The 27,500-nt window shown below is 39.8% G+C and overlaps 1 protein-coding gene across 4 annotated transcripts in view; it reads left to right on the forward strand.

Moving 5' to 3' along the window:
• The window catches only part of gpatch8 (G patch domain containing 8), a 43,201-nt gene that overhangs the window by 1,850 nt on the left and 13,851 nt on the right, over positions 1-27,500 (forward strand). The window contains exons 2-3 of one of the 4 annotated variants that reach the window (XM_042343156.1): positions 10,034-10,108; positions 17,991-18,063. In XM_042343156.1, coding sequence (XP_042199090.1) covers positions 10,034-10,108; positions 17,991-18,063 — 148 coding nt within the window. Of the gene's footprint in view, positions 1-10,033; positions 10,109-17,990; positions 18,064-22,399; positions 22,449-25,205; positions 25,251-27,234; positions 27,361-27,500 lie in introns of those variants that run through there. The other 3 variants (XM_007901487.2, XM_042343157.1, XM_007901485.2) reach the window with 3 other exon arrangements.

Genomic DNA, 27,500 nt, shown 5'->3' on the forward strand with positions numbered 1-27,500 from the left:
TTGGATTGAGTCCATATTTCATGGTATGTTGTACTAATGTGCCCCTTTCTATTTAAATTCAGTTGGAATTGTACTTGGCAGAATGTTGGGCGGGAAGTAAATACGCCTGTTTAATCCTTTGGGGTTTGGAGAAGTATATTTTGCACCAATGTTGAAACATAATACATGTCTTGTATATCTTATTGAGTTTACTATAAATTGAATGAAACACGGTTCTGCACATCAGTTAGCATATAATATAGGTATGGAAGGATAGTAAAATCTGCCATGCACATGGCAAGATAACAGGCATATTGATTGTACTCTCTTCGTTGTGAGAAGGAAGTATTGTTTTTAATCAACAACAATACTTAGCACTGCAACAAAATTGTAATTCTGCAGCAATGTTGCACTTTTAATAATAAAAAGGAACAATCTACATCATAATTTTTCCTATACGTTGGAGTCCTAAAACACTACAATATAACATTTCTTGTTTGTTTTCAGTAGTGTTCGTGTCATGTATAAAAAAAATCCTTTAAGATTCAATGTTGGAATGTTAGGATTTTTTCCCCGCTTCTGCCTTTTCCTTTCAGAGGTACAGTTCCAAGGGACTCCTTTCATTCATCTGTTGTCCTCATCTGACATGAACATCTTCTGGCTGGGGTATTTGGGTAGTGATAAGAAGCTCCCTAATTTGGATGCACCAATTATAATACTCCCAACTACTGCCTGACTGAGATTAGCTGATTCAGCAACAGAGGACTACCACAGCTGTCGCAAACTGTTCCATCTAGCAGACAGCTGATAATCATGGAAATTACCATTTTATGAAAATTGTCATTTGTGCTTTGTTCCAAGTATGGGAGTTTAATCATTCTTTCCTGGGGCTAATGGGCACCTATTTGATATACAATGGAGGGCAATCCTTTGGTCTTTCAGATCAAAAAAATAGACACTGCATCATGGTGGATTTCCCCCCCCCCCCCCCCCACCACCACCAAAAGAAAGGTTGCCAGTTTTGCTTCAGGATTGCAGGCTGATTGCTGATTTTGTTTACATGATTTTTATAGGAAGTGACGCTTCCTTCCCAAAGTGATGTCAGCAGCAATTCTTTGTGAGGTGGTGATGGTGGTTCTTCCAATTCATGCATACTTCGAATAAGAAGTAAAATCCATGGCAAAATGGAAAGGGGGCATTTTTATGGCATAGTGCTATCTGTGTGCGTGTGGTGGTGGTGGGTGGGTCTTAAAACAGGGTAGTCCTGTATTTGACAGTAATTGTGGGTTCTATAATTGTTATCAGATATAATCCAAAATATCAATGGATTTTGAAAGCAAACAGACCTAAACAGACTTGGGGTACACTGTGTTTACAGGCCGTGTAGATCTGGATTAATTGAATTTTATGGATAGTGGAGCAGAAGAGACAAACAAGGAGGGCATTGGATTAATCAACGCGACAAGGGTCTCGATTGCATTGGGTGTGAAACCCACTTTTCTGCTTGGCACTTCAGCCTGGGGCAAAGTGCACTCTGGTTATTCTTGTCTCATCAATGACAGCATGGTCGCAAATCCATGATCAAACAGCAGGTGAATTTGTGTGTGGGGGGGGGGGGTTAAAAAAACGAGAAGCAACTACAGGGAGCAAGGGCTTGAGGCTACACTGACCTGGAGGTGGAGTCATCTCCACGACAGATACATCTATTTGCCAAAAGCCCTCACATGACCTGGATTAAGTAGTCGGTGCTGAGTCAGCCTGGTGCACAGCATTGAACCTGGAACATCAAGATGGCTGGCACGTACAAGCTGCCTCGTATTAGTCCACCCACCATGCTGAAGGCAAATGTCCATTGAATAGACCTGAAAGGCACAATGTCAAATGCAAGGATTGTTTTTATAATGCTCTGCCCCAGATGGATGGTTAAAATTAGAGATACAGATACTTGAGTGGTAGAGGCAAAAAGCCAGGGGTATTGAGATTAAAACATTTTGCCCAAATCTATCAAACTAGTGGAACTGGCTCGATGGTTTGAATTGTTCTTGCTTCCCAGTTTCACTCATTCCTCTCCTACCACTCCCTTCATGAGCCACTTCATTCGGGTTTCTGTGCTGCTCACAGCATTGAACCTGCTCTGGTCAAGGTGACAAATGACATCCTGTCCATCTGTGACCAAGGTTCTGCCCTTGAATGGTTCAGGTCTTATCTCTCACACCGTCTCCAATTTGTCTCTGCTAGCTCCCTCCACACACACACAGTCTCATGTGGTGTTCCTCAGGGCTCTGTCCTCGGTCCCCTCCTCTTCAACCTCCAGATGCTCCCACTTGGTGACATCATCCGCATACATGGAATCAACTTCCACATCTATACGGATTATACCCAACTCTATCTCTCTGCCTTCACCCTCAATTCCAGGACAGCTCACTTCCTGACCGACTGTCTGTCCTGGATGAGAGCCAACTTTCTACAGCTGAATGTCAGCAAGACTGAGGCCCTCCTGATTGGATCACGCCAGCGTCTCCGCACCTCAGGCTCTGGCAGCATTAGCATCCATGGTTGCACACTTCACCTTACCAAGCAGTCAAGAACTTGGGCGTCGCCTGGTTCGAGTCCTATCTCACGAACCACCAGCAGTACATCTACACAAGCGGCTTGTCCTTCGACTCTCACCCGGTTACCTGCGGGGTACCCCAAGGATCCATCCTTGGCCCTCTCCTCTTTCTGATCTACATGTTCCCTCTTGGGGATGTCATCCGCAGACATGGGGTACACTTCCACTTGTATGCGGACGACACCCAACTCTATTTTTCCACCTCACATTGTGACCCCCAGTCCCCTGATTCTCACCTCTTCCACCTACCCTGCCTCCCACTAAAACTCTCCGAATCATACGCAAGCTAGGCATCAGGTTCGACCCCCAATTATCCTTCCTCCCCCATATCCAGTCCCTCACCAGCACCGCCTTCTTCCACCTCCGTCCGTCGCATCGCCCATCTCTGCCAATGCCTCACTCCAAAAGCCGCTGAAACCCTGGTCCATGCCTTTGTCACCTCTTGGCTGGACTACTCAAATGCCCTTCTTGCCAGTCTCCCCTCCACTACCATTAACAAAATCCAGGTCATCCAAAACTCTACCGCCCACATTCTTACCTGCACCAAATTCCGCTTCCGAAAACCCCAGTCCTTACCAGACTCCACTGGCTGCCTATCCCAGAGAGGATCGATTTTAAGGTCCCACCACTCCTCTGCACCCCCCTCTCTGACCTCTCTCCTCACAACAGTGCCCGTTGCCTTCGCTCCACCAGGTCTCGCCTCCTCCTTGTCCCCCGAATCCTCTGCTCTACCATCGGCATCCTTGCTTTCAGCCACTACTCCCCGAGGCTATGGAACTCCCTTCCTCACTCCCTTCGCCTCGCCCCCTCTCTTCCTATTTTCAGGTCTTGGCTGAAGACCTTTCTCTTCGACCTCACCTTTGGTCCCCTTCCGTTACTGTGAAGCGCTCTGAGACGCCATCCGGCGTGGAGGACGCTATATAAATCCGAGTTGTTGTTGTCTTCGACCCTCAACTGTCCTTTCTCCCCCTTATCTATGCTATGACCTGCTCTGCCTTCCCCCACCTCTGCAACATTGCCCGACTCCACCACTGCTTCACTCCTCAGGCCGGCCGATACGCTCATACATGCATTCGTCACTTCAAGGCTTGACTACAGAAACTCCCTCCTTGTCTCCTTCATTCCCAACTCGTCCCTCCGCAAGGTGCAGATCATCCAGAACTCTGTAGCTTGTGACTTCTCCTGCACCAGGCTAAGTGATCCCATCAGCCCCACCCTCACCTGGCTCCTCTGGCTCCTCATCCCTCAGAGGATAGAATTCAAAATCCTCGTCCTCACCTTCAAGGCCCTCTTTGGGCTTACTCCCTCCTCCATTGCGGACCAGCTGATCCCCTATCAACCTGTTCGCTCCCTCCGCTCAGCAGGCTCTGGCCTGCTCCATGTGTCCTGCTCCACCATCAGCAGCCGAGCTTCAACCTCTCTGCACCCCCCTCCCTTTGGAATTCCATCCCACAATCCCTTTACCGTGCTCCCTCTCTTGCCTCCTTCAAGGCACGACTCAGAGCCCTCATTTTCAACCGTGCTTTCAGCCACCCTCCTACCTCTCTGACCTCCCTCACCCCAACCTTGCGCCCCCACGCTCGGGTCCTGATCCCCGACTGTTCAATGCCTTGGGACGTCCTGCAGACGTGAAAGGCACTTTACAAATGTAACTTTGTTGTTTTTGTTGCTCCACTTGATTTAGCTTTCCTTTGTTTCTATCACTTCCTCATTTTGTTTAAAACTATTACTAATAAAGTTAGGTCTGAAGGTGATGATTAGGGTGGGTTTGCCCTAACTATATTTTGGGATAGGAGTAGGAAATAGAAAAGCAATATTTAGATTATTTTTAAGAATAAGATTTAAGAGTAAGATACTCTTTAACACTTGCATGGAGAATGTTTGTAATCATTTTAATTCTCAGTTGAAACAAATATTTAGGCTGCTCTCAGTGAAATAGAAAATATTTACACAATAAAGTTGGAATGGTTATTACCATTATTACTTGATTGCCACTTGGTTAACAATCATTATGCAAATCTATCCAAAGTGTATTTACATTTATTTCATGAGCAATCTATCTATTGAAAGTTAGAATGTGTCCTTCATTCTCCCCATCTTCCTGAAGTACAGTTTACAATTTCTACTTCAGATCTAGCAAATATGTAGAGTTTCCAACAACTGGATTGATTCAAATCATTGTGCCCATATTGTTGGCCAGAATGATGGCTGGTTATATGATTTGACTTACACCTTGTCCTTCCAGTAAAATATTGCTGAGTTGAACCCTGCTTGCACTATGAATATTGTACAGCTTTACATGTTGATACATCTTGCACCTTTATGTACTTCTATTTAAAACCAGTTTCATTTGCAATTAGAAGTATGGAATGTGAAAGGTTGGATCCATTAAGCCCTCCAACAGGGTGTACACAATTGAATCTCCTTAAGCAAATAATCACATTTTGCACATAATTTTCAGTGTGTGCTTTTTAGAATAAATTTTTAATGATCTGATATCAGAAACCATTATTATGCATAACATGTTAAATCCTAAAGTAAAATAGACATTATCTACAGTGTAGAATCCTATGAAATGAAGCCTTTTTAAATCAAATTAATTCCAAAGAGATACTTAAAGTGCTGACACAGAATAGTTGCTGTAGGGCAAGATAAAATTGGAAGTGATGTTTTCATACCTCATGTACAAATTTTTAATCTTTTTAGTAAAAGCTTAAAAATAGCATGAAGATGCTTCAATAACATTATACTGGTGTTTCCTGAGTATCAGCTTTTAGAATGGTGGCTTTGGCCCAGGGTGATGGTGGCTATTTCGGGAGCTGACATACCTATTGATTCCCTTATAAGGCCATATAGTTCCTTTAATATATTGGCTGTGATTTCTAGACTTCCTTTATAGGACGTCCATGTTAAAAGTATAAGTAGAATTTTTTTTAAAAGATTAGAATTTGGAATTTGTGTGAAATTCAGCCTAACATGCTTTATTAACTGATGTAAGATTTTGTCCGTTTGTCACAAGATTTGTGTATACCGTCAAGCCATATTGCCACAATCAAAAAGAGGCCGCTTAAACCCCACTGCTTTTTGTTTACATTGCAACCTGCTTACTATTTAATAGCACAAAAAGAATTGTATAATGAACCCTACATGGATCCTGTGGAGTCCTATAGCTCAGTGAGAGCACTCACTTCACAAGCAAGAGACTTGGGTTCGATTCCCAGCAGGGCGAAATGTTGGGCAAGTTTTCTTACTACACACACCTCAGTTTACCTAGCAGTAAGTAGGAACCCGGTTGTTAATCGATTGGCAGATTGCTTTTCTGGGGAACTAATTCCATCAAAAAGTAATCATGATAATAATTTGGTCACTCAATCCACTGTTTGTGGGACACTGCTGTGCGCAAATGGCTACAACAACAAGATTTCATTTATAGAGCGCCCCTTTCACGTCGGGAGGACGTCCCAAGTCGCTGGACAGTTGGGCTGAGAGGCTGAAGGTCCGGCCACTGATGGTAGGGCGGTTGGGGCGGGGGATGTGGAGGAGACCGGAGCCAGAGGAACGGAGGGTACGGGCAGGTAAGTAGGGGGATAGTAGGTCGGAGAGGTAGGAGGAGCGAGGCCGTGAATGGCCTTGTAGGTGAGGATGAGGATCTTGAATTCGATCCTCTGGGGGATGGGGAGCCAGTGGAGGCGAGCGAGGGTGGGAGTGATGTGGTCACGAAGCCTGGTGCGGGACAGTACACGAGCTGCAGAGTTCTGAATGACCTGCAGTGTGGAGGGAGGTGCCGGGAAGGCCGGCGAGGAGAGAGTTCCCATAGTCCAGCCTTGAGCTGATAAAGGCGTGGACCAGAGTTTCAGCAGCATTAGGGGTGAGGTAGTGCCGTTGTCTGCCGATATTCCGGAGGTGATGGAAGGCGGTGCCAATTATGGCGCGGATATGAGGGAGAAAGGACAGCTCAGGTCGAATAGAACACCGAGGTTCCTGATGGCTTTGAGAGGTGGAGAGTGCAGCCTTGGATGCTGATGTTGTCAGCGCCTGAGGTGCGGAGGCGCTGACGTGAGCCAATAAGGAGGGCCTCAGTTTTGCACACGTTGAGCTGAAGAAAGTTGTCTCTCGTCCAGGACTCGATGTCGGACAGGCAGCTGTCAGGACATCGGTGGTCGTGGAGTTGAGGGTAGAGGAGGAAAGGTAGAGTTGGGTGTCATCCGCATACATGTGGAAGTTAACCCCATGTCTGCGGATGATGTCACCACAGGGGGAGCATATAGAGGGTGAAGAGGAGGGGACAGAGCCCTGAGGGACATTGCACGAGACAGTGCGGGGGCTGGAGGAAAAGCCGTTTGTGGNAAAAAATGAAGATGGTGGGACATGGCCTTGAAGGTTGAAGGACAAGCGGTGGAGGAGGACAGCGTGATCGACTGTATCGAATGCGGCCGATAGGACGAGGAGGCAGAGGGAGCCCTGGTCGCAGATGGTCAAGATGTCATTAGTGACCTTGACCAGGGCGGTTTCTGTGCTATGGGCAGCACGGAAATCCGACTGAAGGGGTTCGAATAATGAATGGGTGGAGAGGAAAGAGCGCAACTAGGAGGGCATGACTCTTTCAAGGACCTTGGACAGGAAGGGAAGGTTGGAGGTGGGCCGGTAGTTTGATAGCTGCGACGCATCAAGGGAGGGTTTTTTCAAAGTGGGAGTGATGGTGGCAGTTTTTAGGGGAATGGGAACAGAGCCAGAGGAGAGGGACAGGTTGATGATGTCTGAGAAGTGGGGCAAGGAGGTGGAGCTGGGAGATAAGGAGTGGAGTGGGGATGGGGTCAAGGGAGCAGGTGGTGGGCTTCAGGGACAGGATGAGGTGGTGATAGGAGACGGCCTTGTCGGTAATGGTGACATCCGAGACACTGAGGCCCCGGGTGATCACCAAATCGAGTGGGTGGCCGTGACTGAGTGGCGGAGTTGATGTGGAGGGAGAGGTTGAGCGAGGTGAGCAGGGAGAAGTTCCAAGGAGATGGAGCAGGAGGGGGTGAAGTGCAGGTTGAAGTCGCCCAGGATGATGAGGCGATCAGAGCAGAGGCAGAGAGATGTTAGTAGGGTAGAAATATCGGAGATGAAGGTGGGAGAGATTTTAGGGGGCCGGTAGAGGAGGAGGATTTTGAGTGAGAGGTAGGAGGGGTGGGAGAGGGTGAGGTGCTCAATAGAGGGGAAAGAGCCAGAGGAGTAGAGGGATAGGGGAAGTGGTGTCCTTGAGATAAGGGCTACACCACTGCCACGGCGGTTGGGGCGAGGGATGTGGTGGGAGGTGTAGCCGGGTGGTGTGGCCTCTGGAGGGGGAAGGTGTCGCCTGGGGTGAGCCAGGTTTCCGTTAAGGCCATGATGTCAACGCTCTCATCAAGGATGAGATTGTTGATGACTAGGGCCTTGTAACAGAGGGAGCGGATGTTTTGTAGTCTGATGTGGAGGGAGCTGTTGACAGAAGGGTGTGTGGGGAGGGAGGGGGGTCCAGGTTGTGAGACAGGGGTGGGGGGAATGGGGATAAGGGAGGAGAGGTTGGCTCCCTGGGTCTGTGTCCGGGGTAGCTGGCAAGTGTGGTGGGGAATGGGGCAGTCAGTGTGGCTACTGCTGGACAGCCAATGTCGAGTTTCACGGTAAGCCCAGCGGAGGATTCCCAGGCTGGAACAGAGGGAGGTTGTGGGAGGGTCAAGTGGGGATAGAAGGCAAGGAGGACAGAGCGGGAGAGATGTAGAAGGGGGAGGGTTTGGGGGGAGGGCGGGAGGGTCAGAGCGGCAGCCATAATGCGCACGCGATGACCGGGAGCGAGCGGTCAGTTGGATGGCATTCCTGGTCTGTGTGATTCGGTTTCACGTGAAACAGGTGCTTTTCTAAATAAAGCATTTTACAGGTCTACTCTCTTATTCTGAATTTAGTTATGTTTTTGTTCAGTTTCTCATACATGCCAAAATTCATACTGGTGATGGAGATGAAAGAATCTGGATTCCTTACATAAATATGTATTGCAAATAAAGATTTTCAAGTGGAAATTACACTTTTTAAAGAAATGTCATAATTTCCTGGGTGGAGTGCTTCCGGTCTACAATGGAAGTTTGCTTTGAAATTGTTATTTGTTCAAAGAAGTTTTGCTAGTAAAATGATCTTACCAGTAAGGCACAGAGGAAGCTTTCATTTGAATTTAAAAAATAAATAAAACTGCATTCCTTCCTGTCCTGCCTTCAGAAATCATACTGTGATTATGTTGTTGCTTCAGTGCTTTTGAGCATGTTAACAGCAAACTTGCACTTTTATTCTGCCTTTCACGTCAATAGGGTGTCTTGTGATTTGGTGAACTCATAGCATACTTGAATACCATTCTTTGTGTCTGTATGCTGCAATGTGTTGTAATTTGGAGAGCATACTAAAGAAACCACCCCATGTTGAGCCGTTTTTTCCTCCAGCATTACAGATTAGCAATTTACATTTCTATTTGAATATTTTAAATAAGAATTTCATAGTTTGAAAATAAGTAGAGCTACTTAATGAACCGAGTTGGAAATTGAAGTAGCCATCATTGACGTCATGTGCGTCGCCTCTGAACTAGCATAGTTTTTTAGCTAGGTCAGTGTCTGACCCATGTGGAAACCCATTACCGTGCTTAAGAGTATCCAAACCAAGCTGAGATTTTCATGCATCCCACCTACGCATGGAAATCCCAGAGATAGATTGTTGGAATGGAATGAGTAATCTCTCCCTGGAGGGATGCATCCTGCTTACCTAATTCCGGAAGAGCCAAGGCTTGGGGACCCCAGAAGTAGGATACTTGAATAACTGAACTAGTCCATGCCATTCTAAACATTAATATGGAATTCAGTGGAGTTTTTTGTAACAAAATAGTTTTATGATTTCCCGATGCTTTTGCTATCAAATTGCTGCATTTGATATAGTGCCTGATACTGGCAGAAAACATAAAACCAGGAAGCATGTCATTAGTATACCACTTTAAACTGGCAAACTTCAAGGGTATGAGGCTGAGATAAGTGACATTGACTGGGCGGCATTATTCAAGGACAAATCAGTGGAGAATAAATAGGCATTGTTAACATTATGCAGTGCAGGAAGAGAAATGCATACTCAAGTGTAGCAGGGGGGAATTAATCAAAGCAATCCAAAATGGATCAATAGAAAATGTAATAATAATCCTTGACATCAAGCAATTCACCGGATATACTGTAAAGTGATGTGGCTGTGTGTATTTGGTGGGCAGAAAGAGGTCAAAAACAGCTTTTTAAAACATGAAAATATGGGCCTAATAGCCACCTAGAAGGTTGTATATTTCCATGGAAAACCTGCGCATTTTATTTTGTTTTCCATCCTGTTTATGAAAGCAAATTTTCATCCATTCATTGATTTCACTGCTTTGAATAGTCTTTTAAAAATCTATTTTTCCTTTTTCAGGGCAATCACTTCGATCAATATGAGGAGGGACACTTGGAGATTGAACAAGCGTCCTTGGACAAGCCCATAGAATCGGTAAGGTGTTGGATATCAGTTGAGAATTTATTTGGTTATCAGAGACTTAACTGCCCCTGAGTAAGGGAGAAGGTAGTTCAGGTTTGAATATTTTTAGTTCAAAAATTGAATATAGCAAGTAACAAGACATTGTTGAAAACTTAATATAACATTTTGCTTTTTTAATTTGAAGTTTTTGTAACATTAAGTTTATTAATGTTGTGCTGCTATATACAGGACATCGAAAATGCATCTTTATATTTAAGCATAGTGGAAAAAGGTAATCTGCATTTTGTTTGTACTTTATTTTATATAAATTCTATATAAATAAATAGTAAAGCTACTGCATTGCTGCTTCAGTAAAATGCTTAGTAATCATTAAATAATCCCTTCCGCTCAAATCAGATGTCTCTTTGTTTTTAATTTTAACTAAATGGTTCTAATTCAGTTAATTTTTACATTATGCGCGTTAATCCAGTACTTCAGTTTTGCAGCATTAGTTGTGCAGTAGTAATCATTGGTCACACATGGTGAAGGATAGAACTTCATGTGCAGTATCGGATGTGTGAAAGGAGTCAAAATATATGCTGATCCTGTCCAGCCACTGAATACAAAGATTTTACCAGCTGCGATGGTGGCTTTACTTTTCTTTAATAGTACTGAACATAAAAAGATTGACTTCAGTATAATTGCGACGCAGCCCCTCTATTTTTTGGAAAATATTGTTTTTGTTTTTTTCCCAATCACAACCTATCATTTTGTTGACTGAATGAATGGTAGGATTACACATTCTCAGGCTTCCAAGAAAAATGTTCTTGAGCGCAGGAAACCCTGTCTCCTGTAATTTAATTTCTCCCAGGGACAACCAAATTATAAACGTAGAGAGAAGGGAACCTCAGAGAGCAGATCTATTTTGTGAAAGACTACCTACAATTGAAAAGCAATAAATTATTTAAGTAAACTTTTTAGTCTTATGAAACGTTCGCAAATTTAAATTTGTTAGTCATACTAAATCTGTAAGTACACTACTATTGTAGTGACTATGGAACATAGCACTAAAGTCAGCATCTAATCATAATTTTGTACTATACCATAAAGAGGTTATAGTTAATTAAAATGATAATGTGGTTGGTTTGTGTAGATTGATCTCTCACTTGCAAGGCGAGCACGCTAATCGCTACGCTACAGGCTATATTCCAGTATAGATCCACTGGCATGTTCTAACAGGGCTGCTCTGCATATTCAGTAATAATTGCATTGTGTTTGCTTATACGCAAGGCAATCTAATGGTTTTATTAGAAAAAATTCTAGTGTGTCGAAGAGCGAGGAAGAAAGCAATGGGAGTGTGACACATTTTATAAACTGATTTATTCAGAATATGGATTTAGTGTGCCCGAATCCCATTTGGTGTGGCTGTTTTATAAGGATCAGTAGATATTTCTACTCTTACGGAAGATGTGCCTGTGTTTCCATGTAATAAATAATGCACACAACTTGGGGTGTCCGCCATTTCTCTTCTGCAGCAGTTGGGCCATAATTGCTAAGCAGCCATGAACTGGTTTGTATTGCACGCTCTGCTATTTTTTTTTAGGGTTTCCTGGTTCTTATCCTGTCCTTCCAATACAGTGAAATACCTACTGTGAGACTTTGCTGGCATGATGCTTGTCTGGAATGGCAATAGCTGATGATGCATGTTGGTAATACTGCAGGAGGATAAGTTTTCAATTGAGCGGATCTAATACAATTAGTCCTACCACATACAACTAATTTTAAATTATTAAATTGTTTTGCTTTGATAATGAGATACCTGAAAATTCCACCACCTAATTAGTTGACCTCCTTCCTTTACTTTAGGCACTTGAAACCTTTTTTTTTCTGTTGCCTACTTACCAACACTTTTCAGCCTCATCTGTTTTTACCCAATCACAGGATAACTGGCTAAGATTGCCCAAAACTTGGTGATCATTATAGATCTTTGTTTTCTAAAGCTTGCTATTCACCGAGATGGCTAAGAAAAACAAAATATGCCAATTTACTGGATTCTCTACAATGATGGGGGTGGGGAGGATTTCATTTAAAATCATTTTCCACTCACCCTTCCCCTCGGGGCTTCATAATTGATCAAAAGAAGATGAGCAGTCAAATGGAACATCACCTTAAATATACCCAGCAGAGTGCGAGAGTCACAGGGATTTCTGGACTAGACTAAGAAATGCCCTAGAGGATTAAGATAGACATAAGCCTTTCATGTATGGAGAATGATACAATTTTCCAAAAGACTTGCAGACTTCTATAACTGACTCAGAAAATCTGACTCCAGATTATTAAAGCAAGTGAATCCTGGGTTTTCTATTTTCCCACTCCCTGATTAAGCAAGCTGTGAAATGGATTTGTAATGAAAAGAGAGACTTCAGGGAGGGAGAAAAGCTTTTGACCAGTGGTGGTGCTCTTGGAGTCAGCCTCATAAGTGGCTATCTTTGCCAAAGTAATGAGGATCTGAGATGCTGCCTGCAAAGATCTCTCCACACTGTTGAAAGCCGGCGTTCATCAAAAGAGCGGAGAAAACTCGGGTGTGGATTAACAGATGCTGAAGGCATATCCTCAATTATGGGTTTTTTGATGTCTCGCTCTTATATCCTCACTCTTTTGTATCCATCATTCTTGCAACTGCTACTGATCTTTTGCACCCACAACTGGTGGGTTATAGGTGTGCTGAAGAAAGGTGTAGCCAATGTTTAAATATTCTTGGGGTGGAGGGGAGGAGTAGGGTGGGGAGGAAAGTAAGCAGAGCTGTGCTGAGTTTGGGATAGTTCACAGGTGAAATGTCCTTTTACTACTTCAAGGTATAATGCATTAAAGAACTAACATATTGCAAGCACTGTCCATTCAGAACTTTTTAAAAAGACATTAGCAGAGTACTAATATCTTCCTAACCTCTCAGTCAACTCAAAGCTACTGTTTATAGAGAAACAGTATTCAGTGTGCCAGATTAGTGGGGCAATGCATAATAAAAAAAAGTTAAGAGATTTGAATTACAGATGGATATAAAATGTTAGGGCTTTTTTTTCCCCTCGCCCCATTATAAATTATGTCCCCACTATAGCTCTTGAAGCCATTTTATACAGTCTACATTTGTGGTGGTCTAGGATAAATTGGTATCTCATGTCAGGCAGATGAATAATTGATCTATTCCTTTAAAAGCTTTATTATGGATATGAAAAAGGACAAAAGGCTTGTCCACATGCAAGAAAATTATTTCCAAACCTTATAAATTCAGATATAGTCCTGCAGAATTGTCGTGAATTGTGCTAAATGCTATGCTACAGCATAAAGTGTACAATTAGTACATCATACAGCAAGCTTGGCTACATTGGAGTCCACTGATTTTGAGGTAATTGTATAATGAGAACGAATTTATCTGACACTCGGAAGATAACCTTGCTCAACAACTATAGCGTTGTCCATAACTGTTTTGATTGTTACAATTTTAACATGAACACCAAATCAAAAATAAGAATGTGCACAAGTCACAAGTTTAGCTTTCACTGAATCTAAATGATAGTTGGCTATAAAATTCATTTTTCCAAATGCCGAGACCCTTTCAACAGCTCCATTCTAAACAGACTTTTTAAAGTGACTTAGGTTTCAAATACTTTTAGCTCTGAAATAAATATTAAGCTATTAGGATTCAAGCTTGTGCAAAGCTAAAGATTATTCTATTTTGAAAGTCATGTTCTTTTATCTACTACTCTACTATACCAGGTTCAGCCTGGCTTATTTGGTTACACTCTTGCCTCCTAGAGCCTTATGTCAGATTTTTGAACTCAGTCAAGGCAGACACTGCAATGCAGTGCTAGAGCTGTGGTGCATTGTTGGAGATGTTGTCTTTTGGATGTGATATTAAACCCAGGCTCCTTCTGCCTGTTCAGGTGGACATTAAAGGTCCCATGGCACTATTTGAAAAGACAAAGGAGTTTCTCCCAGTGCCCGAGTCAACAATCCCCCCAATAAATTTGGTCATTCACTTCTTAGCTGTTTGTAGGACATTACAGTATGCAAATTGGATGCCACTGGGTTCGCTCATAAAATTTTGCCCACCTATGCAGTCACACCACTTTACAATAAATTCTATAAAGACTCCAGACTTTCCTCTGATTGTGCTTTTGGATACTCTCCCACATCCCATACCTTCCACCCCTCTTGACTCCAACCCCCCAGCTTGGGTGCGAACCCTGAACTGTCCAGAGCCTTGAACGTCCTTCCAACCTGAAAAGCGCTATATAAATATAATTTTGGTGTTGAAGCTTTGAAACTTCTCAATGACATGATAAGGTGCTATACCAAATATTAGAATTACTAATAATATGCAACACAATAGTATTTTATGAGCTATTTAACTTAGTTTGTTAGTGTTTTAGTCTTTCTATTTAATGTCTGAGCTTGAAGTAACAGTAAAAGCTTTTTTGTGATAGGTTATGGTTTCTTGCTTTGTACAAACACAAAGGTCTGTGGACTCCAAAATGGACAAAGGGTTGCATTAAAATGGCCGCTGATTTGACATTTAACAGTAGCCGCATGTTTCCGACACTATAAATATTTCATATTGTGTAGCTGTATGGTGTAGCATTACCATTTGGCTGCCTTTGCCATCATCGTGTGTCATCTGTAGTGACCTGCAGGATTGTTTGGGCACTCTTCTGAAGTGCTCTTGCATGTAATACAAATCAGCCTTTTATCAGCCTTTCTATTACATTTTGATTTATTTCTCATAAATATCTCTCTATCTATATATGTATGCATGTGTGTGTGTATATATGTGTGTGTGTATACACACATATATATATATATATTATACACACAGTATTTTTTATTTACTTTGATTTTTTCCATTGTGTCATGGCACACTGCACTGACTTATTGCTGGTATTGAATCGTGGATTTACATTGTGCTTTCACTGTTACCTAATGTAGACATTACTTGCAATCAGTGATTTGAACAGAAGCAGACCATTAGTGTTTGGACAGTTTCTTACTTTGTGTTACATTTAACTGTTCTTTTGACAGCCCAGTTTTTAAAGCCAGGTTCGTATGGAAATGCTTTCACTCCACTTGCACTGCTTTTGGATTAGCCTATTGCTTCATCTGTCTTTTTTTTAATGCATTAATTAATAATAATGCAGTCAGGGTAATGTCTCATTCCGTTTTCCCCTCAAGTTTATTAAGCGGTTCAATATTTCATCATCGGTTTCAGTGACACAGTTTAAGAATGTTAATTTCCATGTCCATGTTTGAGGGAAGAGATGGGAAAAATACAGCCAATCAAAGGATGGGAAATAAGTTAGAATTCGAACATAGTTATCCAAGATTATATTTTTCAAATTTCCATTATGTGTATAAAATGTAAAAGGTTATAGATCTAGAATAATAGATAAATCTACAGCATAATAGGAGACCATTGCATTAGTATCAGGATTTGCCCTTCCAATGAAATCATGTATCCCTAAGCCAAATTCCCAATATGAAATAATTTATAGATTAGATCTAAACATGAAAGATAAGTGGACTTTCACTTCAAATTTAAAGTTAATATTTAAATTTTGTGTCCTAGGCTTATCTTATTTACAAATCCTGTTTCACAGTGAACTAAAAGTGCGGTTAATGTAACATCTTTACATGCCCTAGGGCAAACTAGATTAGGAGCTTGAAATAGAACTGCATAGAGAAAATATGAACTGTTTATAGAATTTGTTTTTGTTAATGTTAACTTGCATTTCAGAACCGGATGTATACAATCCGCCTCTTAATCTGGTGTACAAGTCCATATCTTTAACTAATTTCTCTTTTTTTTTAGTTTCTCCTTTATTTGTCCTTTCTCCCAAGTATAGTCTGAAAACTGTAATACTAATCATGTGATCAACCAAAAGCTCTGACCAAAATGTTGATCAAATCCGCACCCAGATATGTCTCTTGATAATTTTCAGAAATATAGAATGTAAAATGTCCTCAAATCCCCTACAGAGTTTGGAAATTGGTGCTGTTTTACACTCCTTAAATAAAAGATTGCAAGAGCTTCTGATTTAAAGAGTTATGATTCTCTGAGGTGAAAAATATAAATATTTTTAAATGTGAGTATTTTGTTTCCCAACACACACTGAGGTACATTGAGATGCATTGGTTGGGAATGGTAACCAGTCTATTAGTGAATAATTCCTTTATTTAAATGAACTAAGTTTCATATTGAAGAATGTCTTCCATGGGAAATATTACATTTATTCTTTTTGGCATACTGCAAGACAGATGTGTAGTATTCTACCTATTTTTAGTGTAGCTTTTCACAAAGTCACTGTTTTTTAAGGTTGTATTCTTGTTAACCAAGCTTAACTCAAAACTACACAGACAAGAAAATCAACTTGGATCCCAGACTGAAAAGAAAGTAACTTAATTCCTCAAGACACACACTACATGTGTTTATGATAGACAACCAACAATTGGTGTTGAGAGCTGCACCAAGACGTGGTAGAGTCAATATATATCTTAGCTTGTGCTTCAAAACATATACGTGTGCTTGGACTTGGTATATATTGGGTTCCATGTAGGCTCCACATTAGCCTCCACCAACCCAATCTCCTTCATCGGGGGTCCACTGAGAAGACAAGTCTGGGGATTCTGATCCTTCCTTCTGCCTGAAGCTAGATTGGTAACTGAGACAAATTTCTCAAATTCTGTATCAAGTCAGTGAACCTGCATCTTTTGCCTACTGAATCATCATGTTTGTTCTAGAAAGTTTGCAATATATGGTATTGAACTTTAACATAAAATTTAGTATTGCAGTTCAGAACTTGCAGGAAAGCAGCATATGCTTAACTATTAATTTTTCACACTTGACAAGTCTATTACACTGATGAAAAGTAGCTTTCCATAAAGTCAGCCTTTGAATTATTTTTTTGGTAATACAGTACAGTTGAGGTTGTTTTAGCCTTGCAAATATTTATTAGTCAGTTTGGTTTCAGAAGTGACTTCAATAATGCGTGTATATTTACTTTGCTTAAATGTAAAAATTCAATTTTTTGCCAAAGTTGATAAAATGGATTTTTAATTATTGTCTACATAAATTCTTACATCGGGGTTGCTTAAACCTTAATATTTACCTTGTAAATAAAAATGCACGCTTGAAATTCAGTATTGGGTAGAAAATATTCGTAGTCAGTTAATCGCTTAAAGAGGTAAGGAAGATGAGACATTATGCTTGCTGCTTTCCCCTCTACATGCACTAATGGTTCTTGCTATTAAACTCATTGCTAGGCCTGTTCATTCTAATCTTGAGCATTTTTTTTATTAGTTTACATGTTAAGTGCATCACAGTCTATGCTTGTGCTCATTTTGTAAATTTACTAACCTCACTGTTCCATTTTTAGTTAATAATGGCTGCATGCTGGTTATAAACCCAATCAAGTCTAGCCTGGATTTTGCTATGAACGTGTTTGGTTTCTAGTGGTGGGACAGATTTTGCACTTACAATCTATATAGAAAAAGCCTGACACACAATATCAAATTTTAAAAATAGTTCAGTTGTGTCTGTTTGCAAATTGGTTCTGTCAAGGTGACGGATATGGTTTTAAAAGAGCTTGGTTGTATCAGTTTTGTATCAGATTTCAGTTCTTTATTTATTTTCTTTACCACCTTTTTTTGTTAAGTGTTGTGCACTAAAGATACACAGCACACCATCAGAAAATACCAAATTGTGTGAGCAGTATTTGACATTGTTTTTACTTAGGATGTCTATCTACCCCTTCCCATTAGCAACTTGCATGTTTATCCATTATACAACAAGACATTAATGTAAACTGGAAGGGTATTTGTATTATTGGAGTATTTTTGGTCTATTTTCTGTTCTGTCTATCAGGACAACATTGGACACCGTTTGCTTCAGAAGCATGGGTGGAAGCTTGGCCAAGGTCTGGGAAAGTCTCTCCAGGGTAAGTTAAGAACCGTCATGAAGTAACAGTAAACACTTTCTAGACTGATGATTTTTTTCTGACTATGTCTACAAAAAGTACAACAAAATAATTATTTTCCGTCTACAGTTTAATGTAGAAATGTTATATTTCTGTACCATAATGTCTGTCTGTAGTAGCCTCTTTTTAATTTCAACTTGTTCTTGCAACATTCTTATAGACTTATTTCAGTTCTCAGGATGTTGAATGAATTGGATTTTTGTAGTTACACTGATGATTAGACTGTAACTTCTTTTCCAGCATAATTTTTGTATCTTAATGATGATATACAGTGCAGCCAATTTATACTGTGCAGCCTACCCTGCTTATAGCTCGGATGTCCTGTGAACCCACTCTAACTGGAAGCATGCATGGTACACTATCATGTCCAGCATTGACCAATCTTACATATTACAATACTGATTTCTACTATGCTAAAATATGATTTCTGGTAATCAGGTTGAGGTTACTTCCTGCTTGTATGCATGTGGTCTGTGTGCAGCAAGATTAGCTGTTTTCCTACACCTGCAGGAAGTGACATTACAGCTATCTGCCCATTGCAAGCAATGCACATGAAGTGATGTAAGCCGTGAAATAATAACCGGAAATTGGCTGGTGCTTTTGCTTGTGGTGTCCAGCTAATGGCACTTCTTAAGAGGATTGCCGTATATATCTAGCATGGTGCAATTCAACTGCAACTTAAAATCTTGAAGCACTGATTTTCCCTACTCTGTCGTACAGGCGAGCACTGAACTTTCAAAGAGTTGGAATTAGATTTTAAAAGAGTATTTGGTTAATACCTTAATTTAAAAAAAGTGATGTTTTGTGGTGCTTTCCCTTTAATTGTTCTTCTCCGTGATTGGTTTAATTTCAGTTCATATGACTTGTGGTTATTCAGCTTCTTGAAGAAATTATTTGACGTTAATAATTTTATGTTAATAAACCCTGTATGCAAATGTAGCTGTGCTTACATAATCACTGACTGGCATGACAGTTGCCCCACCTGTTTTTTTTCCTCCATGCACAACATAGAGAAATATTTTAGTATTTTCAGGCCATGTAAGACAGATATATTTTTAAAGATGATGTGAGTTCAGATTCATCAATGTTTCAACCAAGAGCCTAGCAATTTCCTCAGCTGCCTCAGTTAGTGTAGGCAACAGGTTCCAGCCCAAACCTTTTTAACAGGTTGAATCTGAGATGACATATAGGAAAAGGAAATTTATGAAGATTTGTTAGATTGACTGCTTTAAAGGATGCCTGCTTTTACCTCTATCCTTTTATCCGCGTTGGTGGGTGGGGGGGGGCGGAGATAAGCAGCGTCTCCTTGGATCTGAGCTGCCTCCGAGGTGATGTGTTTGGCAACTTAATATCGGAATGAGTCAATCCTCTGTCGTGGTCTTGGTTGTCCAGATCCTGAGTCACACAAGTCTAACACTAATCACAGACCAGCCATGCTGGCTTCTCAGCGGGACCTGGAGTGGACACACCAATCACTGGGACTCATTCAGCTCCTGTTAATCCTGAAAGCCAAAGCCCTAACAATGGTTCCAGAAAGCATCTAGACAAGCAGCAGGAAGTTTGCCAGACAGTGTTCCTTTGGATGAGTCATTGAACCAAGGTCCCACCTGCCTATACAGGGGAATGTTAAAGGTCCCACTGTACTATTGCCGTGTCGCTTTTCCTCCTGACATAAAAGGTGTTCTATCAAATGCAAAGATGATGTCAAATGACCAACTGTCGATTGTCTTTGTTGAGGAATGTCGATATGCAGGTTAACAAGGCCCAGGTGTTGGCGACTCCAGAGTGTACTGGCTTAGGCGACTTGGAGGGGCAGAGCAGTTGCTTGGAGCAGGAATACTTCCCACTTAGCTTTTGAAAACTCCGCAAGTCAAAGCCTTAACGGGTAGGCTGCTCCGGAGTTGAATAAGTAACAGGAAGCTTGTCAAACAGTGATCTCAAAGATAAGCTATGTGGTCTTAGCTGGGTCCCTATCTCTTGCCAATCTGTGCCCAATATTCTTCTTGATTCAGTAAGAAGAGTGCATCCCCACGGGGAGAGAGTATGCATTCCATTCCAGATGCACAGAAATTTCCATGTATAGGTAGGTCCTTTAGAATGCTTCTGTTACAATCCTGCATACATCCTTGAATAATGGTTTAATACTGTCTCTAGTATTTCAGGTTGAGTGCAGATGGCTAATCTAAACCTAGAATAACATTTCTCGGTGGAAACCATTGATGAAGTACAGGCAGCGATTTTGAACAGCCAGGCATTCAGCAAAACAAAATGGCTGCCACCATCAGACTAAGAGCAGAGTTTGGATACTCTTTAAGCATGATGATCGTTTCTGCATGTGTCAAAACACCCAAAAAATTCTTCCTTTACCTTGCAATTGGACTCATTTTCTAACGTATCTAAGGTTTAATTTTGAATGTTGCAGCTTTTATGTACAGTATTCACTTCATCCTCTTGTCATTTGTTACCATGGTTATTGATATGCATATTATGTGTTGCACCTGTTGACTCAATATATCCAATAGTCATGGATTCAGATTTTTGGGAACAGGACTACAGGTCTTCTCATGCTTAAATGACAGACATAACAGATCTCTTTGTCAGATAATAGAATATCAGTTTAGGATGCTCTTGCAACTTTCTAAGAACTGCCATTTATGCAAAATCTTAAAATGGTCCATTACATAACTACAGAGTTTTCAGACCTTTTCAGATTCAGAACTCCCTAGCCTCAGAGGTCTAAAGTCTTCAAGGGCCCAGTAGTAAAAAGTAAACAGCTTGTTCAGATATTCTGATGTTGAACAGTTCAGTGCCTCTCTATCTTGTTGCACATAGGAATGTTCTTTTATCAGGCAAGATGATCCATCTGCTTTGACAGCCTGACTAGTGAGAAGGGATGTCTGTTCCACTAATGAATAAATAACACTCAAGATAGTATATGTTCTTTTTATATCCAGGAAATCTTCATAACAAAACATGAACTGTAAGTGGAAGAAATGTGTCCAGTAGTATTTCCTCCAAATAAGCCCTCTCATGGTGTTTTTATAGATTGCTTAAAATACCATATTAATCTGAAGGCCTTTTTGAGAATCCATGACTATTGGATATATTGAGTCAATGCTCTTTAGTCTTTAAATTCAAGAAGATGATTTGGAAAATAAGCTTTGGTGTCAAATTGGAGCTAAATATAATAATTTGAACCTTTTTGTCACAAGGTCTGTTTTCCTGCTGGCTATTTTTTCAACTTCCTTGTGTCTATGCTTTCAGCAGACTTGCTAATGAAGTATAGTGATTTAGTTGGTAGCAATCTCGCTTTCGAGTTCAAACCCCATTAAGTTTGAGCAGAGCTAGACTGTAATGTAGTGCATCTCTTTGGATGAGATGTTAAACCTTGCTTGTTCAAGTGGAAGTTCAGGATCCTGATACAACTTAAAAAGAGAAGGGGGTTTCTCCCAGTGTAATGGTCATCTTCAAAAACTTATGAATCCATCTGTTGTGGATTATCTTTGCATTAAAACTAAGCCATGTTTAAGAGAAGTTCAAATCCCGCACTGTATATATTCTGTAAGTTGCAGGCCAAATGGAAAAGCCTTGCCCACAAAACCCAGAGATTAATGATTTTACTCTCTTTTTTTATCTTTGTAATCATGCAAGAAAGTTGCAACAAATGTACCCATGCTGGTAAGTGTTTCTAGGTGTTTAAAAAATAGGTTTATTTAGTTAATAGCTAAGAATCAGGTAAGTCTTTTTTTAAAATCTTAATCCACTTTAAACCACAATGTTCCAACAACTGCTAAAAATAATGAGATTCTGTGCTTTAATATTGGCTTGTGTGCATGTCGTTGTGGGTGCACTGTTCTTTAAGGAATCACAATCATTATTGGCATTACAACAATATAAGGATTTCTTTACTTGAACTTGAGAAGAAGTTTATTTGTGTTTGCATTAAGCATAATCTAGGTTCTGTTGTAAAAGCAAAAATTATATTCAGGTAAGATATAAAGGGGTTGCATATTAACTGTTGCAGATCTCTTCTATTGCATCCCATGAATAACCTTCTTGAAATGCATGCTATTTCTTGTACTCTGCTAAAGATTTGACTAAACACTTCTACATTGTCGTTTTTACTTTTTAGATTATGTTTGCTTTGTGGTGTTTTTTCCACTTTAATTCACTTTTGTCTGTGATTAACGTTGATTATTCCTAGTTACTTAACACTTGTGTTTAAAAATCTGAATTCAATTGCGCCTATATACTGAGACGGACTTGTTTTTCCACTTCAAAGGGCATTGAGATCAAACTAGGAGAGCAGTGTTATTGATTATTCTCCCATCATCTTTGAGATCATGGTTGGTATACAGTATTGACAAGTGGGATGAAGTTAAATAATAAATACTTGTGTTTGAATCTTTGCAAAGTTGTTTATCTATTGCATTGCCAGAAATAACTTGGGCATATACTTTTCCTTCAAAACTATTATTTTGCAAAAACGAAAATCAGAAATGTGTTTACTGTGTGGGTAGGATTCTAGGTGATATGGATTTGGGGATTGTCAGTTGAGTTTCCAATGAACGTGAGCCTGCAGCAGAAACGATCCTTGAAACTAGTAGTCTTCTTTTCAAAAATCCTCACTGATGAAAAGAACAAACATAAATTTTTCTGTGCATTGAAACAAACACATTTGGCACAAATAATTATTCTATCTCAAAGTAAGTCAAGAAGCTAGTTGACACTGTTAACCAGTGTCTGAACATTCAGACTAAGCTTCACGTCTGCAATTGTGAATTAATGAATTAATTAGTGACTTAATTTCTAGACTGTCAGTGTGAAGCAGGGATATGAGAGGGAAGGAAGCAAAGGCATTCATATGTGTCCTAGCATTTAATTTCAGTACTACATTGCCAGAAATTGACAAGTAGGTTGGCAGTTATTCCGTTTGGCCTGGGAATGATGCAAGGGGGAAAAAAAGGGACAATGGAAATGTGCTTAGGTACAGAATCATGGAACCTGACTAATTGCCATATAAAAAGTTAACCAGTGTGATTGTGATCTCAATATCTTCAATTAAGATTGGCTTACTTTTCTCGCTCACAATATTGAACTAATTTCAGTCCTTGAGTCATTCACTATCCAAATCGTACTGAGTTGCAGTGCTGTAATGTGGGCTCAATATCAAGGGGAGTACTGAAGGAAGGATTAGTTGAACCATCCCAATAACATTGGATGTGATTGGAGTAGGACGTAATTAGTTAGTTGACTGCACTTGCACCAATTTGAACATTGAATTATGTCTCTTTTACATCTATAGAGCAGATTATCTTATACATCATTAATAGCTAATCAAAATAACTTGATATATAGTAGAAATCGGTGTTATAATGTTTAAGGCTGTAAAAATAACTTGTACAAACAATTTGAGTCTGCTCTGCTATTTTATTAGTTCATGATACATTTGGTATTTCCCTGCTTTTACTCCATACTGTCCAAGTACCTAAATTTCTCTTAAACATCTCAATTAATTCGGTGTTAATGGCCTTCTGGGGCAAGGCTTTTTGCATTTTCAACCCTTTGTGCATTTTCTCAATTGACTGGTTAGCTAAAAGAATTTTGAGATTGTGCTCCTTGTTTTGGAATCTTCTCTGAGCTGTTTTCTATCCACTTCCTTCATTATTTTAAAGACTGTTAGGTCACTCTTCTTTAGTTGGATGTTTGATGTATGTGGAAACCCATTACCATGCTTAAAAGTATCCAAACCAAGTTGCTGAGGTCACTCCTTGGCTTCCTCATCTCTAGGAAGTCTAACGTACGTTTACCCAGGTTCTAGTCAGAGACACATCTTGTTTCGGTTAAAAAATTTAAAAGGATAAAATAGCAGTACTCCTTCCTATTTACCCATATTTTTTTTCATTTAGAGCACAGGATAGTGGTAATTTCTCATCCACTTGCCGAATAATCCTGTTTCCTGGATAACATGCACATCTTAAACACAATAGACCTAATTTTATCCTGCTACAAAAAAATTGCACGGAAGTGAGGAATAAAATCAGTATTTTATTACTTAGTTGTCAGAAAATTATTTTTTATTACATTTTATTTTTATCAATTTAGTATGTCTTCTTTTCTAATCTTTGCCTCACTGGCCTAAGCTTTACTGCGCCTCCCCTTGATGTAGTGTGGTACTATGGGTGCTGGTTGCCTTCTGGTTTCCTACTGACGTGCTCAGTATTTATGTGGATCCTCGGCAATGAGAAGCAGCAGCCCACTTTATTGTAGAGGGCAGTTACAGATGAGCTATAGTGCCCCCCCACCCGCGGGCCATACAAGTCACCACCAGTAGAAGGTGCTGAAGATCAACCAGGAACAGAAAGTAAGGCTGAATTTCCCTTTCCTTAGCACTCCCGGGTAACTCTGGTTGAGACCAGCAAACTCAGCACGGACCATGGTTCAATTTGAACCATCAAGATGCTGGTCTGTATGCTGTAAGCTGCAGCTCTCGGCTTCATCATCAGGGCTGCTGACACTTAAACCTTTTGAAACCTTCAACTGTGAGGAAAAACTAAATGTCCTGAATGCATTATAGGTTTAAGAACAGGGCTGATTCTACGTTGTCTGGTATTGCATCATTTCTAAAGGAAAATATTTCTATGTATAGAAATGCTGTGTCCTTCCTTGAGTTGGAATGTTTGCAAAAGAGTGATAGCTTGGCATTTTGAATATATTTGAAAGTTGTATCAATGTCTGATAAATGAACAAAATGTCTGAGCATCTGAATAGTCACATTTTGAGAATGCAGTCCTAAAAGTACACAATAGCTCATCAAAATTCATAACCAGGTCGAAGGACGTTGAGATTGCCATTGATGAAGTTGATGTCAGCTATTCTATAAGTATACCAATTGATTATTACTTCCATACTATGAAAGGAAAAGCAAATGTGGTGTGGGTGTAGTAACAAGGACAATATTTTCTTTTTTAAAGCCATAATCCTGCTATACGCCAAGCGAAGCTGCTCCCTGACTTCAGTAATGCCTTATGCTCAACTCTTATGCTAAACAAGGCTTATTTCTTCATTGTTCCCACCTAACAAGTGGTATTTCTTTTTTACAGCATTTTGATCCTGGAGATGTTGTGGTGATGGTAAACTTAGCAGTGGTAATTTTCTTTCAGACTGAATTCCTATCCCTCTTTGTCATCAGTGCACCAATATGAAAGGCTTATTTTCCTTCTCTGTTTAGCCTTCATTCTGCTGCTTGAAATTCATTACCTTTTTTTCTTAGTAAATTTTTTTAAAATGCATCTGTCCTAAGTGGTGTTTGTTGTCCATTAGGGGTTAAATACTGAGAAGAGACTTTGCTGGTTGTGTTTTTTTTTTAAAAAACTTCCAATCAGTTCAATTTGAACCTGTAGTATTGTCCAAGAGTTGATTTACCCATTTCCTGGGCACTCGCACTTACTATTGCAAATAAGCTATAAATGTAAAACATTTAGTGTTACTAATATATTTGTATAAGAGATATATCTCATTGATCTGTACAATAATCTGGTCAGAGTCCCTTCACAATGGACCCAAATATGTTATACAAGTCAATGGCTTTTATAACACCATGTTTTTGTAATCATTGTTGTGTACAGATTAAGACTGTACCCAGTGTCAGTCAATAAGCTATTTTGTGAATTGGCCAGTACCCACAAAGTCAGTAACACTTATTTCGACAAGTTATTAAATCTTGCAAATTTATTTTTTTGTAATTGGAATTGAAAAATGTTGCTATCCAGAAATCAGTTTATTTCTCTAAACTAGTTCAGCATCTGAGGTAATCAATCTGTTAAGTTCTAGTTTAGCAAAAAAAATGTTAAATATACTTTGAGATGTAGTAGTGAAGTGCTAGGCTGCCCCCATTTGCTGGCTTGTTTGGCTGGTTATGAGTGGTTTAAAGATTTGTATGATTCAAACACAGTTTATTAGTACTTTTGAAAGTTTAGTTTCCTTTGCAAAAAGTCCTTTTCATGGCTTACAGACTCCTGCATCAGTTTGGTCTAAAATCTGAAAGTTTTTCAACCCGTTGTAAGTTTATTTTTTAATTTACTCCATCTATAAATTGGCTATGACTGGTGTAAATTTGAAGGATTTATTTTAATTTCTGGACAGCAAGGACTGAAGTTTGGAAGCATTTTACTTTCAAACTCTTTTGACCTTAAACCCTGAATGCATGGAGGAATTGTACATGCCCAGCACCTTCTATGCCCTACCTTACCAAATGTGTATGAAGTGCAGCCTCTGGTGGTGGAATATGTAAAGAATCATAAGATTTCTATTTATTTTACTTGGATATGATCTGGCCAACGTTCAGAAGTAAAATACTATTTGTCTTAAATCTGCATCTTTTGGTTGGACTTAGATCTATAACTGTCTTAATTGGTCAATATTTTTATAAACTTACCTGTTTTATTGTTTAATCATTAAATAGTGGCAGATAAAGGTCTACTTTGTTTCCCTCTCTACTCTTGCAATATAGTTTTCAATTGCATTTCCTACTAATTCTTCACAGAATTACAATATATACGGATAAATGCATTTTATTTTCATGTGTCCTGTTCACCAGGGAATAAATTTATCAACTGTATTAAATCATGAGGAACGTGATTTAATTTGCCACTTTTTGTTCATCTACAATTTATATATTGAAAATTGTGATTCTACAAGAATATTAAAATTGTAGAATTAATAACCTTTAGTGGTAATTTTTTTTAACGATTTATTATGCAAAATATTGGTTATTAATTGCAAGTAAACATCCTGAAGGAAATCAGTGTTCTTTTAAACATTGTGTATGATGCACACATCAGTGCACATCAGTAGATAAGCTGAAGGGAGCCAGCCTTGATCAACTATAACACAATTCCCACTTTTCACTCTTCCAGCAAGCATATTGATTTGGACAGCCTTGACTATTAAGCTGATTAAATTGTTCTGTAATAAAGTTTACACAATCTGGAGGGGAACCTTAATTTTGGTTCCGAAACGATGAGGGTAACTTGTGAATGCCAGTTGTAGTCTTCTGACTTTAAAATTAAATGAATATTCCTTTCAAACCAAGAATCTGTGTCCAGGGATCATTGCCAGGGTTATGTCAAATCTTTACAATACTACGGCTTGCTTGGCTAAATTACTTGTATTCTAATATCTTATTGTTCCTACTCCAGATTGATATAATGCATATGAAGTTGCTTCCCGAACTGGCCAATCCCCAAAATGCACTCGGTAGAATCTAAATACCTTTTCAATACTTTGCTTGATTAAAAAGTCATGCAATTAAACTCTCTTGTTGTCTAACTATGGCTTTATTGTAGCATTTTTAATTGTTTCGTAAAATATTAACCTGCCAAAGATTATCACAGCAT

Source organism: Callorhinchus milii, unplaced genomic scaffold (genome assembly GCF_018977255.1).
Source record: "Callorhinchus milii isolate IMCB2004 unplaced genomic scaffold, IMCB_Cmil_1.0 Scaffold23, whole genome shotgun sequence".
NCBI lineage: Eukaryota > Metazoa > Chordata > Chondrichthyes > Chimaeriformes > Callorhinchidae > Callorhinchus > Callorhinchus milii.